This window comes from Aegilops tauschii, chromosome 7 (genome assembly GCF_002575655.3).
Source record: "Aegilops tauschii subsp. strangulata cultivar AL8/78 chromosome 7, Aet v6.0, whole genome shotgun sequence".
In the NCBI taxonomy this organism is placed as follows: Eukaryota; Viridiplantae; Streptophyta; class Magnoliopsida; order Poales; family Poaceae; genus Aegilops; species Aegilops tauschii.
Genome location: NC_053041.3, coordinates 211,289,489 through 211,307,873, shown reverse-complemented (window position 1 = coordinate 211,307,873; position 18,385 = coordinate 211,289,489). Strand labels below are relative to the sequence as shown.

At 60.3% G+C, this 18,385-nt stretch overlaps 1 protein-coding gene across 1 annotated transcript; it reads left to right on the top strand.

The window, feature by feature from the left end:
• Positions 1-1,650: 1,650 nt before the first annotated feature.
• On the top strand, positions 1,651-17,908 carry LOC109770424 (uncharacterized). Its single transcript, XM_020329124.1, has 3 exons — positions 1,651-2,020; positions 16,079-16,083; positions 16,259-17,908. The coding sequence occupies exons 1-3, from the start codon at positions 1,651-1,653 to the stop codon at positions 17,906-17,908; spliced, it is 2,025 nt and encodes a 674-aa protein (XP_020184713.1).
• The last annotated feature ends 477 nt before the right edge of the window (positions 17,909-18,385 follow it).

Sequence of the window (18,385 nt, the reverse complement as noted above, 5' to 3'; positions counted from 1 at the left end):
AATCCGTTTGCTCCCGCGCGCTGGGCCGGTCGGTTTATTCTTTTTACCTTAAACGGACGGGCCGGACAGGATAGGTCGCGCGATGGAGATGGCCTGAGCGGTGGCGCTGCACGTCAAGTACGTACTCACGATATATCAATGCTCTACACGAGTGTAGCGCTACACTATCGCGGTAGGGTTGGAATTTAATTTGAGGAAGGGGCTCGTGCAAACACAGTGCGCGCGCTGCCAGCGGCACGGGATCCGACGCTCCTGCAGCCTAGAGCAGGATCGAGCGAGCGCGTGCTTGCGCCGCGCCGCGCCGTGCAGCTACTCGTCGTGAATGCTTCTTACATTCTCCATGATAAATTACTCCGTTCCCGTCTGTCGCATCCACCCTTTGCGTGAGTTATTACTGCGTGCATTCGCAACTCGAACAGAGGCTTGGATGCTTCAGAGAATGAAAAACCCGAGGGAGGGGTCGATTTTACTCGTGCACTGTTGGTCGCCGCAGGCGGCCAGGCAGGGGGTCAGATTGCCTGCGCCATCTTTTTGCTTTACACACCGAAGTACCCTTTGCGAATTAAATCTTCCGCTACAGTCAACAAATTACTGCACCATCGTATAGCAGCAGTAGTCTCCAGAAAAAAAAAGTATAGCAGCAGTAGTAAAAATTTGAACCGTAGTTTGTCGAGTACGTAGGGGCGAGGCGCCGATCCGTGAACAACGGGACGGGACGGGGACGGATCGCGTACGGATACGACCAAGGCAGCCCGTTGTGCCGTTCTACGCGTCCTGGCGCCATGGCGCGGCGCCGGCCCCCGCGCTGTCGCGTCCCCCGCACTGTTGCCTCGCCTGCGTCGCTGCACATGCACGTCGTCCGTCCCGTCGCTGCCTGATTCACTTCCGGTCCGACCGCGGCATCCGATGCCAAGGCGCGACGCTCCGTGGGACGGATGGATGGAGCTGTACTTGGTCATTTCCGTTACGGTGTCTCCGTGGCCGTGGTGACAGGACAGTCGCTTTTTGGCGAGGATCCTCGTTACGGTACGGTACGGGGGAGTCGTCAAGTTTTGCACTCTCTTTGTACGGCTAGTGGGTGTGCATATTTCCTGTAGCAGCAGCTTGCGAGGGAGTGACATTTTGTGGCGACACCGACATTTTGTGTTTGCAGCACTAGCGCGCCGAGACATTATGAATCGGGGTTTTAAGGTCTGAATTTTCCTCCGCCATCGCATTTGAACCACGGTTCGTTGAGGAAAGAAATCTGTCAAGGCCACTCGCAGGAGGGCTCCATGAACTAACAGCCTCACGGACCCGTATGCGCCACGGCCCAACCGCCAGCGACGGCCCAACCCAAAGGTGCATGGGCGAGAGTGGGTGTGATCTGCCAACCGCTCCCTATACCTACACGCTGGCGTAGAAGCAAAGACTCATCCAGTGGATCACCGAACCCGGCGGCGACGGCTCTTGTTCTTTCCCTTCCTTCCTTCTCAATTCGTGTATTCCTAAATTGTACCCTGAACCACCATTGAATTCGTATGAGAAGCAATAGATCGAGAGGACTACTACTGGGCTGTTAACATCTGGTATTCAGAGCCTCTGATCTGCGTCCTAGCGCACTTGATCGAGACCAGACTGCAGAAATCGATCAAGGACCGGATCTCTGCCATGGAGCCGTCTTTCAAGGACTACTTCGACAAGCTCACGGGTTCCCTAGACGCGATCCATGCCGACATCCGCGGCCACACCGCCAAGCTCGACGATCTGGCCCAGTGGCGGCCTGATCTGGAGAAGCGCGTGGACCAGCTCGCGGTCGCGGTCGCCGAGCTTCAACAGGCGCGACCGGCTCCGACTGCAGAAGGGCAGTCCGCGGTGGCACGCGCGCCGCCACCACCTACTCCACCGGCGCCTCTGCGTGACCACGTCGGCACCAGCAAGAGCGCGGAGGGCGACGCCCTCGGGTCAATCGACCACGGCATCGACGTCATACCTCGGGGCCTGGCACCGGCGTTCGTGTCGGTGGCCACCCCGGCCAACGGTCAGTTTCCGTTGATGTCGGGTGGTTGGTGCGACATATGCCAAGGGATGGCTTATCATTGTGGGAGCCAATAAAACGTCGCCGGTGCCTGGAAACGGGATGAGGCGAAGACATGCACGCCGGCGAATCTTACCCAGGTTCGGGGCTCTCCGAGGAGATAACACCCCTAGTCCTGCTCTGCGGGGTCTCCGCATGATCACTAGATCGATAAAGAGTAGCTACAATCGCTCCTAGAGCTGTTGGGATCAAGGGAGAAGAAGAACAAGACTAGCTCTTGCTTCTCTCTATCTATGGTGCGTGTGTGTGCGCTATGCTTGGAAGCCAAACATGCAGAGGTCGAACCAGAAGCGAACCCTTTGCATGGGTGCTCCGGGGGGTTTATATAGGCCTACCCCCGGGGGTACAATGGTAATCCGACTGGGAACTGGCCCCAGCCGTCAGTGTCTACGCCTGCCGGCTTCTCCGCCGGCTGCTGGGTCCCGCCGGCTGCCGGCTACTTGGTCGACAGGCCGGCCCCACCGCCTAGGGTCCTGTCGGCGGCTGCTTACTGTAGCCGCGCCTCTGATGATGAGGGCTTTGTCGAGGTAAGCGTGGCTACAGTGATCCGCATCGGGGGCTATCACTGTAGCCTCACCTCGTCTTGTCTCCTTAATGGGGCTCCTGCTTCGAGGAAGGGAGTCGCCGGCTTCTGGAGGTCGGCTATGCTCCTGGCCGACTAGGAAAAGTCGGGCCGCCTTCACGCCTCTCTCTGGCTAAAGGGGCCCGCGGTCCTTGGGCCGTACAGGAGGGGGTCGTGGATGACGTCGCGGCTGGCGTGGCTACAGTGCCGGGCCGCACGGGAGACATCCCTCCCGTACGGCCTCCTGTAGCCATGCCTGCCTCGGGCTTCGGGGGTCGTGGGCCGCACTGTGGCCATGCCCCGTCAGGTCGTCGTTATGTAGGAGCGGTTGTGGTCTTGGCCGGCTTCTAGGAGTCGGCGTCCTTCTTGGCTGGCTTCTTGGAGTCGGTGAGGCTGGGTCGCCTTCCGGGAGTCGGCTTTAGTGGTATCCGGCCGGGGAAGGCGGCCCAAATGCTTGGAGTGCTTGAAGGCCCAAAGGCCTGATAATTTTTCTGAAGAGCCAGGGGTAGTCGGTTAGGCTACCCGTGGCCAATTACTCCGACAGTAGTCCCCGAAGCTGATTGGGCTTCGAGGTGGAGTGGGGTTCGAGAAGCTCGGTCAGCTTCCTATCGTGACAAGCCGGCAGCTAGGAGCCGGCCTTGGTGTAGGCGTGCCGCCTTTAGTCGAATTCTTCTGGAGTCGGGGGGGGGGGGGGGGGGGGCGGGAACCCGCAGGCTCGTGCACCGGGCCGCGGGCCGGCCTTGGGCCGTTGGAGTGCCACGTGGCCGGAAAGCCTGCCAGCCCACGCGCGTGACGGGATGTCGCCGCAGGGAGGGGGCCCGCCACGTCCGCGCCCCGGCCCAGGCGCGGATCCTTTGTATCCCGAAACCGCCCGCACGTTCCGTGCGGCAGTTTCGGCTCGCACTTATGCGCAATAAACGCGAGACGTGGGGGGAGTGGGCGTGGTTAATCCCACGTCCCTCCCCACGTCCGGCTTCTTCGGCCGCACGAGGCTATAAGTAGGGGGAGGTGGAGGGCGGCAGACCCTCGCACGCTCCTCCCACTTCCTTCGTCTTCTCGCCTTGCTCGTTCTTACGACAGCGCCTCGCCGCCGCGCTCTTCCTCCGCACGCTTCTCCGCCGCCGTGCCAGCTTCCGCTATGCCTCCCCACGTAGAGCAGCTTGGCGGGGATTGGGATGGCTCCATCGTCCACAATGACCACATCGACTTCCTCCGCGACACCCGGCGTCTGCCTAGCGCGGACAAAGTGGAGGTCCGCCTCGCGCCGGAGAAGGAAGTCAGGCCGGCGCCGCGGGATGGCGAGCGGGTGGTCTTCCGCTCGCACTTCCTGCGCGGCTTCGGCCTGCCAGTGAGCGCCTTCTTCCGCTCCTGGCTGGACTTCTATCAGCTCCAGCCGCACCACCTCACCCCCAACGCGGTGGTGCTGCTGTCGGCCTTCGTCACCCTGTGCGAGGGCTATCTCGGCGTCCTCCCCACCCTCGAGCTCTGGGGGGAGTTCTTCCAGTCGAAGCTGGGTACGCGCAGCAAGGGCGTGCCGGCCCACACTGACGCCTTCATCGCGTCGCGGAGATCGGGCGCCGACAACCCCTTCCCCGTCATCACGCTGATCCAATCGGTGAAGAAGTGGCAAAAATCATACTTCTACGTGCGGAACATCGCTCCCCGAGGCGACTACATCAACCTGCCGGCTTACGTAGCCGGCCCACCGGCGGGGAGGCTGCCCCAGTGGTCCTTCCGGGCGGTGACGCTGTCGCAGGGAGGGAACGCCGCCATCGCCCGCCTGCGGGTGATGGTCCAGTCGGAGGGCCTGACGGGGCCCGACCTTCTGGCCGCGTTCGTCACGCGCCGGGTCCTCCCGCTCCAGAGCCGGCCTCATCTGATCTGTTAGACGAGCGGCCAGCTCGATCCGAGCCGGATGTGCACCAAGGAGATGCCGCAGGCCGACGCGGCCGACATGGTGAACTACCTCGCCAACTGCCAGCTTCCCGATGACTGGCAATTTGGCAAGGAGCCATACAGCCGCGCCAATCCTTCGCCTACGGTACGCTCCCCTTCTCTTTTTCTCTCTTTCTCTCTCAGCTTTGTCGCCGAGTTCCTCTGGGCCGACTCTAACTCAGTCGGCTCGCTTTTTGACAGAATCCTCTGCTTCGGCCGGCCGACGGAGCGGACGTGGAGCGCCGCTTCGTCCCCGACCGGACCGAGCACGACCAGGAGGACCCCGATCTGGGGGCGGTCCATATGGAGGATGCCACCGAGCCGGCCGGCGGCGAAGCAGGCGGCGCCGGGTTCTCCACGACCTTCGACGACTGGCCGGACGAGGATGAAGCCGAAGCCGTCCCGCCCCGCCAGCCGGCCTCCGGACTCGGCGCGGGCTCCTCCGGCGCGCAGCCCGCTCGGGGTAGAGGCCAGAAACGTCGCGCCACCCAGGGCATGTTCGGTAGCCGGACGAAGAAGCCCAGGGGTGGGGCGGCGGCCACCAGGCGGGAAGAGGCGGCCGCGAAGGCGGCTCGCTTCCGCAGAGTGGTGAAGCAGCCGCAGGCTGTGTCAGCGTAAGCTTTCTCTCTTTCTGTGTATTCTCCTTCTTTCTTTTCTTGGGTGGTTTTCTGAACCTTTGTCTTCTTTTTCAATGATCAGAGCTCCACTGTCACTCAAGCGGGCGGCTGCCGGCTCCGTTGTCGAGTCGCCAGGGGGCTCTGGGAGCACCACCCGCCGCGTAGATCCCCGTGCCGCCCTCCTGGAGGTGACGGAAAGGAACGCACGGGAGGTGCGGGAGGAGCAGGAAGCGCGGGAGGCGGAGGCACGGAGGGCAGCCGCCGCCCAGGCAGCTCGGGAGGAGGAGGCGGCGAAGGCGCTTGCCGAGGCCGCAGCCAAGGCCCAGGCAGAGGCCGAGGCCGAAGCGGCGGCAGGGGAGGCCTTGATGGTCACCCCCCTGCGCACCATGGCGCCCGGGGGCGCGGATCCCTCGCCAGGGGGAGCCAGCGGTTCCCAGCCGGATCTGGGAGGGAGCGGCGACGACGTCATCTTCTTGAGGAAGGCGCCGGGGCCGACTCCTCCGACTGGGGCGGCCCAAGGCGGCCAGACTGAGCCTGCGCCCGTACAGTCGGCGGGGGGCGAGCCGGCCGCGGGGGCTGAGGTGGCGGTCCGGGTTCCGCCAAGCCGACGTGCGGGGAAGGCCGCGGCTGAACCGCAGAAGGCTGCGTCGGAGCCACAGCCGGCCGTGGGCTCCAGCTCGTCGGCTCGAGATGCGGAGGCGGCCAGCGCTACCTCGGGGTGGACGCCGGGCGGAGGGTCGGCCGTGGTGAACGTCGCCGCGCAAGACGTCCGGACCCGGCTGCAGAGCCAAGCCGCGGCGCTGAGGCAGTTCACCGACGAATTCCTCGCCACACGGGCAGCCATCCGGGTTAGTATTCTCATCTTGCTCTTTTTGAACTTGATTTCTCTCGTGGGGGCGCGTCAGCGCACCCACTGGGTGTAGTCCCCGAGTTCTGAGTCGGCTGCTGAGCAGGCGGCTTGGAACTTCTTGGAGATTTTTGTTTTTGCTGCTTTGGTTCTCACGTCGGTCTTCTGTCCGTCTTGCAGGATTACCACAATCTCCGAGCGGCCGCCTTCAACTCCCAGGCTCGGGAGTTGACTCAGAAGACCGCCGATCTCACGGAAAGCCGAGGTATGTGACTTGATTTTTATCTCATGTGGGGGCGCGTCAGCGCACCCACTGGGTGTAGTCCCCGAGATTCGGGCCGACTGCTGAGCAGTCGGCTCGGATCTTCCTTGATGATTTCTCATTCTTCTTCTTCTTCTTCTATCTCTGCAGCGGCCAACGCCAGTCTGAGGGCACAGCTGGGGGAGTCCCAGACTGCTCTTCGTGCCAAGGACGCGGAGCTCGCCGCCTTGGTGCAGGAGCGCGACCGCCTGGTCAAGAAGCTGGCCGACCAGGAGGAAGGCCACAAGGCTGCGCTGAAAGCTGCGCAGGATCGCGAGGCCGCCCTTCAGGCCGAGTTCGAGACGGAGGCGGCCGGCTGGGCAGAGGCCAGGCAGACTCTGGTCTCTAGCTATGGCCAGATTGAGGACCTGGTTGACGGTAAGTCGTCTATCCCTTCATCCTTTCTTGCCATCTGCCACTTCGGCTTGTTTTTTCTGATTTTGGTGTTCTTCTTTCCTTTTCTCCTTTGCGCAGAGTACGTCCCTGGCTACTCAACTGCTGCCAACCAGGCCATCGAAGCTCGTCGCCAGGCGAAGACGCAGGCCGGCTTTGAGATCTCGCCGACCGCCGGCCGCTCGCTGGAGGAGCAGCTCCTGGCGATCCAGGCTCGTATCCAGCCGGCTCACAGGCTGCTCCGCCGGCTTCAGCGTGCCGAGTCGCAGGTCTTGGCCGCCCTCTGGCCCGGCCAAGTGGTCCCGCGCACTCCCAGCCGGACCGCCGACTGGTTGGAGGTGGCCGTCGGCCGCTTCGAGGCTTGGAAGGCGTCAGCGGCTCGCTCCGGCGCCAGGCGGGCGCTGGAGTTCGTCAAGGCCTGGTATCCCGGCCTGAACCTGGACCAGCTGGCGACCTGGCGGCAGCAAGCCGACACGGAGCTGGAGCTGGCGCGGCCGGCCATCATTCGGCGAGCTTCGGCGATCGCCGACTACACCGACACCAACGTCTTCGCCCCCGAGGTGGACGACAATGGAGTCGCCCAGCCGGAAGATTGGTTCGGGCTGGACCCGGCGCATGGCGAGGACTCGGCGGAGGAGATCGACTCCAGCGACGAGGGCGAGGAGGAGGAGGAAGAGGAAGGTGAAGACGTCGAGCCGACTGGTGGAGAAGCCGGCCAGCCTGACCGCGCCTCCAGCACTACGTCGTGTGCGAGTGCGTCTCCTGCCGCGGGAGGTGGTCAGGCCGGGACCAACTAGGCGGCCACTCCTTCAGCCGGCGAGCTGCCTTCAACGATCAGCTCGGCCTCCAAATCGTACCTTAGTCTTCTTTCTTTTGTTTTCCTGTCTTATTGCTTTTGAACAATGTTTGGTTAAGTCTGCACAATTCCACCCACTGGGTGTATTGAAACTCAAGTCTGTTGCCAGCCTTTAGGCGGCTTTATGTATATAAGTTATGCAATCGGCTCTTCCTTGTACTTTCGCTTTTTGTCCTTTTGCTTTTTTCCTTTGCCGCCCTCCCTTGGTTGCCGCCTCCCTAGTCAAACAGTTTTTCTACAAACTGTAGCCGGGGAGTGCCTGGCCGATTGGGGAGGGGGAAGTACTTTTAGCTCTGCTGGACTTAAGCTAAGTTTTTTAGGAAGCCGGCCAGCCGGCTGCTGTGACAGCCGGCAGGCGTATATGGAGGCCGTCTCTTTGCTATATGGGTTAGTTGTTCCTTAGCCGTTTTTCGTGTGGGCGTCTTTTCTGTCTTTCCTCTTGCTAGTCGGACAGTCAGTTCTTTGAGCTACGACTTTCAACAAGGGAGGACTTGGGAGCCGGCACACTACTTTGCTGACTTCGGGAAGAACTTAGAATATAGCTCAAGGCGGCCAGTCCCCGGGCCGACTAGTCGGACCCGGTGCCGGACAAGAGTTCAAAATGTAATAATACATTCATGGATATGACACTCGTCATTCATAGATAAATAAAAGGCAATCCCCGAGTACTGTTCGGGCGGCCTGTTGGTTTGTAACTTAATACAAAAGGGGTAGCGTGATACATACTGCTTTTCAGCTGTAAAATCGTCTTAGGAGATTTGCATTCCATGGTCGCTCCGACTCCTTGCCGGAGTCGTCTCTCTTGCGTGCTCTTGGCTTTTGTGCGTCGATCAAGTAGTAGGAGTCGTTGCCGAGTGCCTTGCTGACGACGAAGGGGCCTTCCCAAGGGACCGAGAGCTTGTGCTGGCCGACTGTTCGCTGGATCAGCCGGAGCACAAGGTCGCCCTCTTGGAAGGATCTTGGCTTGACCTTGCGGTTGTAGTAGCGGCGCAGGCCTTGCTGGTAGATGGCGGACCGGCTGAGAGCAAACAGCCGGCCTTCTTCCAGTAGGTCGACGCCGTCTTCTCTTGCTTCTTTGGCTTCCTCCTCCGTGTACATGGTGATCCGAGGCGAGTCGAACTCGATGTCTGTTGGGATGACAGCCTCGGCACCGTACACAAGGAAGAATGGAGTGAAGCCGGTTGACTTGTTGGGTGTAGTGCGCAGACTCCAGAGGACAGCCGGCAGTTCTTCGAGCCAGCAGCCGGCCGATCGCTCCAGTGGTACAACCAGTCGGGGCTTGATGCCGGAGAGGATAAGTCCATTTGCTCGCTCGACTTGGCCGTTTGACTGCGGGTGGGCAACGGACGCTAAGTCCAGTCGGATGCCCTGTGTCGCGCAGAAACGTGCCAGTGCGCCTTTGGCGAAGTTCGTGCCGTTGTCGGTAATGATGCTGTGCGGCACGCCGTACCGAGTAGTGATGTCGGTGATGAATGTCACGGCATTCGGCCCGTTCAGCTTCTTAATCGGCTTTGCTTCGATCCACTTTGTGAACTTGTCCACAGCAACGAGTAGATGTGTCAAGCCACCGCGGGCCGTCTTGAAAGGGCCCACCATGTCCAGTCCCCAGACGGCAAAGGGCCAGGTGAGGGGAATGGTCTTGAGGGCAGAAGCCGGCAGGTGTTGTTTGGAACTGAAGACTTGACATCCTCTGTAGGTCTTGACTATTTCTTTAGCATCCTCCAAGGCAGTCGGCCAGAAGAACCCATGGCGGAAAGCCTTGGCCACGAGGGATCTTGAGGCGGCGTGATGGCCGCATTCGCCTTGGTGGATGTCTTTGAGGATTGCCACTCCTTTTTCTGGCTCGACGCAACGCTGGAAGATTCCAGTGACGCTGCGCTTCACAAGCTCCCTGTTGATTATTGTGTATGCTGCGGCTCGTCGTTGCACTAGTCTTGCTGTGATCTCATCAGCCGGCAGCTCTTTGATGACTAGGAACTTGAGGATGGGCTGGGCCCATGAGGGAGCTATGACTTCTTCTGCTGTTAATGTGGCCACCATGACTCGGGTGGGTGGGTTGGGTGTTGCGTTGGGGTCGACCACCACTTCTTGTGTCGTTGCAGTCCCTGGGCCGACTGCTGCAGTCCCCGGGCCGGGTTCTGAAGTCCCTGGGCCGGGTGCGACTACGTCAGTCCCCGGGGCAGTCGTCGAAGTCCCCACGCCGCCTGGGGGATTTCTCGAGCCGGATCCGGCTGTTTCTGGCGCAGGCGGTACGAAGATGGAATCCGACTCTGGAGACGGCTTGATGGACGGCTTGAGGAGGCACTGGAGGGAGACGCCCGTCGGTATGGCTTGTCGGGTGGAGCCGATCCGTGCTAGGGCATCTGCTTGGTCGTTGTCGGCCCTTGGCACGTGAAGGAACTCGCACCCTTCGAAGTATCCGCTCATCTGCTGGACGAGGAATCGGTAGCTTGCCATGTTTGCGTCCTTGGCGTCCCAGTCGCCAGATGATTGCTGGACCACTAAGTCTGAGTTGCCGTAGCACAGGATCCGGCGTATGCCGAGTTCTTTGGCTAGCCGGAGCCCATGTACGAGCGCCTCGTACTCGGCCACGTTGTTGGAGGCGGCGAAGTGGATCTGCAGCGTGTACTTGAGCTTGTCGCCTTTGGGAGAGGTGAGGACGATGCCGGCTCCCAAGCCAGTGCACATCTTGGACCCGTCAAAGTGCATCCGCCAATGGGTGGAGTCGGGAGCCGGCGGTAAGTACTGGGTCTCGGCCCAGTCGACGAGGAAGTCGGCCAATGCTTGCGACTTGATGGCGGTGCGGGGTTGATAGAAGATCGTGTAGGGCGCCAAGGCAATGGCCCATTTGGCCACCCGGCCGGACGCATCCCGGTTGCCTATGATCTCGGCGAGCGGGGCAGTGCACACGACCGTGATGGGGTGCTCTTGGAAGTAGGGCTTCAATTTCTTGGCAGCGAAGTACACCCCATAGCACATCTTCTGGTAGTGCGGGTAGTTTTGCTTCGAGCTAGATAGTACTTCACTGACATAGTAGACCGGCCTCTGGACCAGCTGGGCTCGGCCTTCCTCCGGGCGCTGGACCACAACAACAGTGCTGACGACTCGGCTTGTCGCGGCGATGTAGAGGAGCATGGGCTCCTTCTCAGTCGGCGCGGCCAGGACAGGCGGAGTGGTCAACATTTTCTTCAACTCATGGAAGGCTTGGTCGGCTTGATCATTCCACTCAAAGTGAGTGGACTTCTTCATGAGTCGGTACAGGGGGAGGGCCTTCTCTCCTAGTCGGCTGATAAAACGGTTCAGGGAGGCTAAGCAGCCAGTGAATTTCTGCACATCTCGCAGCTTGGTGGGTATATCCATCCTCTCGATGGCTTTGATCTTGACAGGGTTGCACTCAATGCCGCGTTCGGAGACCAGGAAGCCTAGCAGCTGGCCGGCTGGCACTCCGAACACGCACTTCTCGGGGTTGAGCTTGATCTGGAATCGGCGCAAGTTGGCGAATGTTTCCTTCAGGTCTTCCAGCAAGGTACCGCGCTTCTCTGTCTTCACCACAATGTCGTCTACGTAGATGTGGGCATTTCTGCCGAGTTGTTTCAAGAGACATTTCTGCATGCAACGCTGAAAAGTGGCACCGACGTTTCTCAAGCCGAATGTCATTGTCAGGTAGTAGAAAGCTCCAAAGGGTGTGATGAAGGCAGTCTTCAGGCGGTCAGCCGGGTCCAACTTGATCTGATGATACCCTGAGTATGCATCCAAAAAACACAACAGCTCGCATCCGGCTGTGGAGTCTATCACTTGGTCAATCCGTGGCAAAGCAAACGGATCCTTTGGGCAGGCCTTGTTCAAACTTGTGTAGTCTATACACATGCGCCACTTGTTATTCTTCTTCAAAACCAAAACTGGATTGGCAAGCCATTCTGGAAAGAACACCTCCATGATGAAGCCGGCTGCAAGGAGCCGGGCTATCTCTTCTCCCACGATTCTTCGCTTCTCTTCTGATAGTCGGCGGAGGGGTTGCCTGACCGGCTTCGCGTCAGCTCGGACATGTAACTTGTGCTCGGCGAAATCCTTCGGGACACCCGGCATGTCCTTTGGGGACCATGCAAAGATGCCTCGATTCTCACGGAGGAAGTCGGCGAGCTCGCCTTCCTATTTACTGTCCAAGTTCGCCCCAATCACGGCGAACCTCTCCGGGTGTTCCGGGTCTAGAGGTATCTTCTTTGTCTCTTTCGCAGGCTGGAAGGAGCCCTGCGCATCACAGTCCTTGGGGTTGGGGGACAAGGCCGGCTGCTTGCCGGCCATGGCCACAACCCGCTCCAACATCTTCTTCTCTTCGGCCACCACGAGGGACTCGGCCAGTCGGCTGCTGGCCATGGCACACTCGATGGACTTCTTGTAGTCGCCGGCTACCGTGATGATCCCCTTCGAGCTCGGCATCTTCATCTTCAGGTAGGCATAGTGGGGCACAGCCATGAACTTGGCCAAAGCAGGTCGGCCAAGTAGCGCATGATAGGGGCTCTCCAGGTCCACCACCTCGAACCATATTGCTTCCCGGCGGAAGTGATCTTTGTCTCCGAAGAGAACATCCATTTTGATCTTGCCGATTGGAGAGCAAGATAGGCCGGGTACGATACCATGGAAGACAGTGCGGCTCGGCATGAGCTGCTTTGCTTTGATGCTCAGCTTGTCCATGGTGTCGCGGTACAGTATGTTGATACTGCTTCCGCCGTCTATCAGGACGCGGGAAAATCTGGCAGCTCGCCTCTCCGTCGCAAGGGTGACGTCCAAGACCATAGCATAGGAGCCAGGCGAAGGCATCACCTCTGGGTGGTCGGCCTGGCTCCAGCTGATGGTCTTTTCCGACCAGTGCATGAACTTGGCGGTGCTAGAGGCGACTGCGTTTACTTCTTGGTGTTGCCGGCGTCGGCTGCGCTTGTCGTTGACTTGACTCGTGAAGACGACGTAGGCGTCGTGCGCTTCGGGGAACTCGTCCTGGATGGCGCCGACTGCCGGCCGGGCCGCCGGCTGCTGGGGAGCTGGAGGCGGTGGGCCGGGAGGCGGAGGCGGCACCATCCCTTCGCCCTTGGTGATGCGGGTGAGCCAGTGGCATTTCCGTGTTGTATGGTTGGACGGCTTCGCGCCGCTGTGGAACTTGCAGGCGGCATCGAGTGCTTGCTCGTAGGAGAAGGACGGCTGCCAGGGCGGCCGGCCTCCCTTCTTCTTGGGAGCGGGGCGCTCTTCGGGCTGCTCGTCTTCAATGATGGCCACCTGCCGACTGGAGGAAGTCGGCATGGGGCCCTTGCGCTTGTGGTCGTTCTGGTAGGGGCGCCGGTTTGGGTCGCCAGCCGGCGTCTTGGGAGCCGGAGCGACTACCTTCCCCGAGGCGTCCACTCGGAGCTCGGTCTTCATGGAGGAGTCGGCAGTGGCATACTTGTCGGCGGTGATCAGCAACTCATCGAGGGTAGCTGGCTCGTCGCAGAGGAGTCGGTGCTTGAGGAGGGTGCCCTCTCGGCACCCGGCAGTGAAGTACTCGATAGCCTGGACCTCGTGCACTCCCTCGCAGGAGTTGCGGAGCTCGGCCCATCGCGTGAGGTAGTCGCGGGTCAACTCGTTGGGCCCTTGGACGCAGAGGGAGAGCTGGCGAGGCTTGGGAGGCCGCTTGTAGGTGCTGGTGAAGTTGCGGACGAAAACCTCGGTGAAGTCCAGCCAGCTGTTGATGCTGTATGGCTTGAGGCTGTTGAGCCACGTGCGCGCCGTCCCTTGCAGCATCAAGGGGACGTACTTCACGGCGACGCGCCGATTGCCGTTGGCGATGCTGACGGCTGTGGAGTAGTCGATGAGCCAATCTTCCGGCTTCACTGAGCCGTTGTACTTGGGTGTGTCTCTGGGGAGCGAGAACCCTTTGGGGAAGGGCTCGTCGCGGATGCGGGGGCCAAAGCATGGCGGGCCGACATCGTCTTCTTCTTCTAACGCCAAGGATCGAGCAAGGCGGTCGATCCTGTGGCGGGCGTCACTCTCGCCGACTCCTTCTCGGCGGCCGAGTCGGTCGCCAAGAGTCGGATGCGTGATGGGCGGCGGAGTGAGGCGTCTTTCTCTTCGAGGCGGGGGAGGCGGCATGTTTCCTTGGTGTTCGACCGCCCGTGGGCGGCCATCCGCGTCGCGCTCGATAGTGATGCGAATCCGGCTGCGGCTGGCAGCCGGCTCCTTGTCTTTCCTCTGGCGCGTGCCGCTCGCAGTCGGCGAGCGGGACGTCGCGGCGTGCTCCCGGCACGGGGGATGACTATCAGCACGGGCGCCGGCTTCGTGCCGTTCTGCAGCCGCGTCGATCAGCTGCTGGATCCGTCTTGTCATGTAGGGGAGCTCATCGACCCCCAGCCCATTGAGCTCCTCTGCAGCCGCCTGAGCGGATCGCAGATTCTCGAGCAGGGTGGCGTAGACGGGGCGATCTGCGCCCAGCATGCTGGCAACGGCTGCGCCGCGCTTCTAGACGAAGCCGGCTCGGCTCGGACCGCTGGGCGGCGGCGTCCCGAAGGCGGCGCGGTCGACTTCGCGCTGGTGGGCCTCAGCGAGGCGTCTCATCGAGGCTATCTTCTTGCTCTCCGTGATGAGGGCAAGACGGCGTGCCTCCAAGGTCTCGGCGTCGGCGTCGGCTGGAATGGGGATGGAGAGGTCGTGCATCGCCGCTTGCTGAGCGTCGCGGGCGCTCCCACCCGAGTTGGAGACGTGGCTGATGACCAACACTTCGGTGACAGCGTTGCTGCCGCTGTCAGCTCGAGGGAGTGGGTCGTCGAAGACCACCACGTCGGAGGGGTAGGCGTCGAGCGACGCGGTGTCGGAGACGATGAGCATCGGGTCGGTGGAGCCGACAGACTCCATATCCGCAGCAGGCTCGCTGGAGACGTGAAGTTGGTCGAGGAGGCTGACGAGGCGGCTCTCGGGGTAATCGGTGCCTGTGCCGGACGCAGGCTCGTTGGAGATGCGAGTCTCGCCAAGCAGATCGGCGAGGCAGCTCGCTGCGCAGGCGTCGTCGACGCCTTGCAGCGCGTCGGGGCAAACGCCATCGGGCGCAGCAGGCTGGCTGCGCTCGCGGGGAAGGAAGAGGGTTCCCGTCCAGAACAGGTCTCCGGACAACGGTGCACCTGGCCCCACGGTGGGCGCCAAATGTCGGGTGGTTGGTGCGACATATGCCAAGGGATGGCTTATCATTGTGGGAGCCAATAAAACGTCGCCGGTGCCTGGAAACGGGATGAGGCGAAGACATGCACGCCGACGAATCTTACCCAGGTTCGGGGCTCTCCGAGGAGATAACACCCCTAGTCCTGCTCTGCGGGGTCTCCGCATGATCACTAGATCGATAAAGAGTAGCTACAATCGCTCCTAGAGCTGTTGGGATCAAGGGAGAAGAAGAACAAGGCTAGCTCTTGCTTCTCTCTATCTATGGTGCGTGTGTGCGCGCTATGCTTGGAAGCCAAACATGCAGAGGTCGAACCAGAAGCGAACCCTTTGCATGGGTGCTCCGGGGGGTTTATATAGGCCTACCCCCCGGGGGTACAATGGTAATCCGACTGGGAACTGGCCCCAGCCGTCAGTGTCTACGCCTGCCGGCTTCTCTGCCGGCTGCTGGGTCCCGCCGGCTGGTGGGTCCCGCCGGCTGCCGGCTACTTGGTCGACAGGCCGGCCCCACCGCCTAGGGTCCTGTCGGCGGCTGCTTACTGTAGCCGCGCCTCTGATGATGAGGGCTTTGTCGAGGTAAGCGTGGCTACAGTGATCCGCATCGGGGGCTATCACTGTAGCCTCACCTCGTCTTGTCTCCTTAATGGGGCTCCTGCTTCAAGGAAGGGAGTCGCCGGCTTCTGGAGGTCGGTTATGCTCCTGGCCGACTAGGAAAAGCCGGGCCGCCTTCACGCCTCTCTCTGGCTGAAGGGGCCCGTGGTCCTTGGGCCATACAGGAGGGGGTCGTGGATGACGTCGCGGCTGGCGTGGCTACAGTGCCGGGCCGCACGGGAGACATCCCTCCCGTACGGCCTCCTGTAGCCATGCCTGCCTCGGGCTTCGGGTGTCATGGGCCGCACTGTGGCCATGCCCCGTCAGGTCGTCGTTATGTAGGAGCGGTTGTGGTCTTGGCCGGCTTCTAGGAGTCGGCGTCCTTCTTGGCCGGCTTCTTGGAGTCGGTGAGGCTGGGTCGCCTTCCGGGAGTCGGCTTTAGTGGTAGCCGGCCGGGGAAGGCGGCCCAAATGCTTGGAGTGCTTGAAGGCCCAAAGGCCTGATAAATTTTCTGAAGAGCCAGGGGTAGTCGGTTAGGCTACCCGTGGCCAATTACTCCGACAGTTGATCTCACCTTCCATCACGTCTCCTTACGCGCACGCCAGTCAGTTGCTTGCGGGGATCGGGCAGACCCATCGTTCGATCGGGTTTCCCCAGTTCACCGGAGAGAACCCCCAATTGTGGAAGACACTGTGCAAACAATACTTTCATATGTTTGGAATTCAGGAGAGGTACTGGGTTCCTATGGCGTCTTTGAACTTCACGGGAGCCGCGTCCGTGTGGTTGCAATCAGTTCAGAAAAAACTTTCTGAATTTGATTGGGAGTCGTTTTCGTCGCTGTTGTGTACGCGCTTTGGACGTGATCGACACCAGTTACTGATTCGTCAGTTTTATTCCCTGACGCAGAAAACTACCGTAGCTGAGTATATTGAGCAGTTTGAGTTGATTATCAGCCATTTGTCTGCTTATTCTGAATCAATTCACCCTTACTATTATCTCACTCGTTTTGTGGAGGGATTTTGCGCCGACATCCGTGCAGTGGTGCTGGTTCAGAGACCACCGGACCTCGACACGGCCTGCGCTCTGGCGCTACTTCAGGAGGAGGTGGCGGACGGGGTGGCTCGGGAGCGTGTGCGCACTCCACCAGCGAGGCAGAACACCACCGACTGGGCGGGGCGGGGCAACGCAAGCATGCCCATGGTATTGCCCCCGCCTCCACCTCAAGGGCGCCCGCCTACTCCAACGACAGCCACCGACCGGCGGGCGATCGACGCCAACCGCGCCGAGGGAACCAAGCTCAAGGCCCTGCGCGAGTATCGGTGCGCTCGCGGTCTATGCTTCAAGTGTGGTGAGCGCTGGGGGCAAGAGCACACCTGTCCTACCAGCGTTCAACTTCACGTGGTGGAGGAGCTCCTGGAACTCTTCAGCATTGACAGCTTGGACGGTCGACCCACTCCAAGACGCGAGGAACAACATACAGAGACAACAATGGCAATTTCCCGTCACGCTCTCACTGGCAGTTCAGCCCCGAAGGCAATTCGTCTACACGCGTGGCTGCAAGGGCGCGAGGTCCTCGTTCTGGTGGACTCGGGGAGTTCAACTTCCTTCCTCGATGCGGGCCTCGCTTCCTCACTGTCAGGCGTGGTACACTTGCGCCGGCCCTGCCGTGTCAAGGTAGCCGACGGAGGCGAACTCTGCTGTGTATCTCACATTCCCAAGTGCTATTGGACAACACAGGGCCAAGAATTTACCACCGATATGAAGATATTACCGCTTGGAGCTTATGATGCCATTGTGGGCATGGACTGGCTAGAAGAACACAGCCCCATGAACGTGGACTGGCGTGGCAAGCATATGTTGATTACCACACCGCAAGGGCCGGCTCATTTGCAAGGTCACTCAGATGGCGTCGCTCCATGTTCAGAAATCAACGGCCTGCAACTGTACTCTCTTCAGCGACAGGGCGCTTTGTCCCAAGTCATTCAGCTCTGCCAAATCACAGAGGGGGATGAAATTTATGCACCAACTCCTGACAACATCCAGGCCGTCATCGACCAATTTTCAGATGTCTTTGGTGAGCCTACGGAGCTGCCCCCGCGCCGCGCGTGCGATCATCGGATACCTCTCATGCCCGGCGCACAACCGGTGGACTTGCGGCCGTATCGGCACAAGCCAGAGCACAAGGATGAGAAAGAAAAACAAGTGCGAGAGATGCTGAAGGCTGGAATTATACAATGCAGTCATAGCCCTTTCTCTTCGCCGGTGATCCTAGTCAAGAAAAAAGATGGAACGTGGCGACTGTGCGTTGACTACAGACACCTTAACGCAATGACAATAGTGGGCAAGTACCCGGTGCCAGTGATTGAGGAGCTGCTTGATGAACTACACGGCGCCGGGTACCACCAGATAAGATTGGCAGACGGAGAGGAATTCAAAACAGCTTTCCAAACGCACTCAGGGCACTTTGAGTTCAAGGTGCTGTCATTCGGGCTAGCAGGAGGGCCAACCACTTTCATCGAAGCTGTGACTGATACTCTACAGCCACTACTGCGTTAGTGTGTGTTGTCATTCTTCGACGACATATTGGTGTTCAGCAAAACATTGGAGGCACATGCAGAACACCTCCGACAAGTCTTCACCCTCTTGCGCCGTGATCAATGGAAGGTGAAGCTAAGCAAGTGCGCTTTTGGGCAGCAGCGGATCTCTTATCTGGGGCATGTTATCAGCGCGGAAGGCGTTGCCACGGATCCAAGCAAAATCAAAGATGTGGTAGCTTGGCCGACTCCGACCAATGTCAAAGAAGTGAGACAGTTCTTGGGTCTAGCTGGGTACTATCGCCGCTTTGTCAGGCATTTCGGTATTCTGGCATGTCCCCATTTCAATCTCCTCAAAAAAGGGACACCATTTTTGTGGACGGATAACACTGAGCAGAGCTTTCAACTCCTCAAGACGAGCCTGACATCCGCCCCAGTCCTTGTCTTACCCAATTTCCAGAAACAGTTTACAGTGGAGACGGATGCGTGCGATACAGGA

Excerpts from the sequence above, each read along its gene's own strand:
- LOC109770424 (XM_020329124.1), top strand. The coding sequence starts at position 1,651 with ATGGAGCCGTCTTTCAAGGACTACTTCGACAAGCTCACGGGTTCCCTA.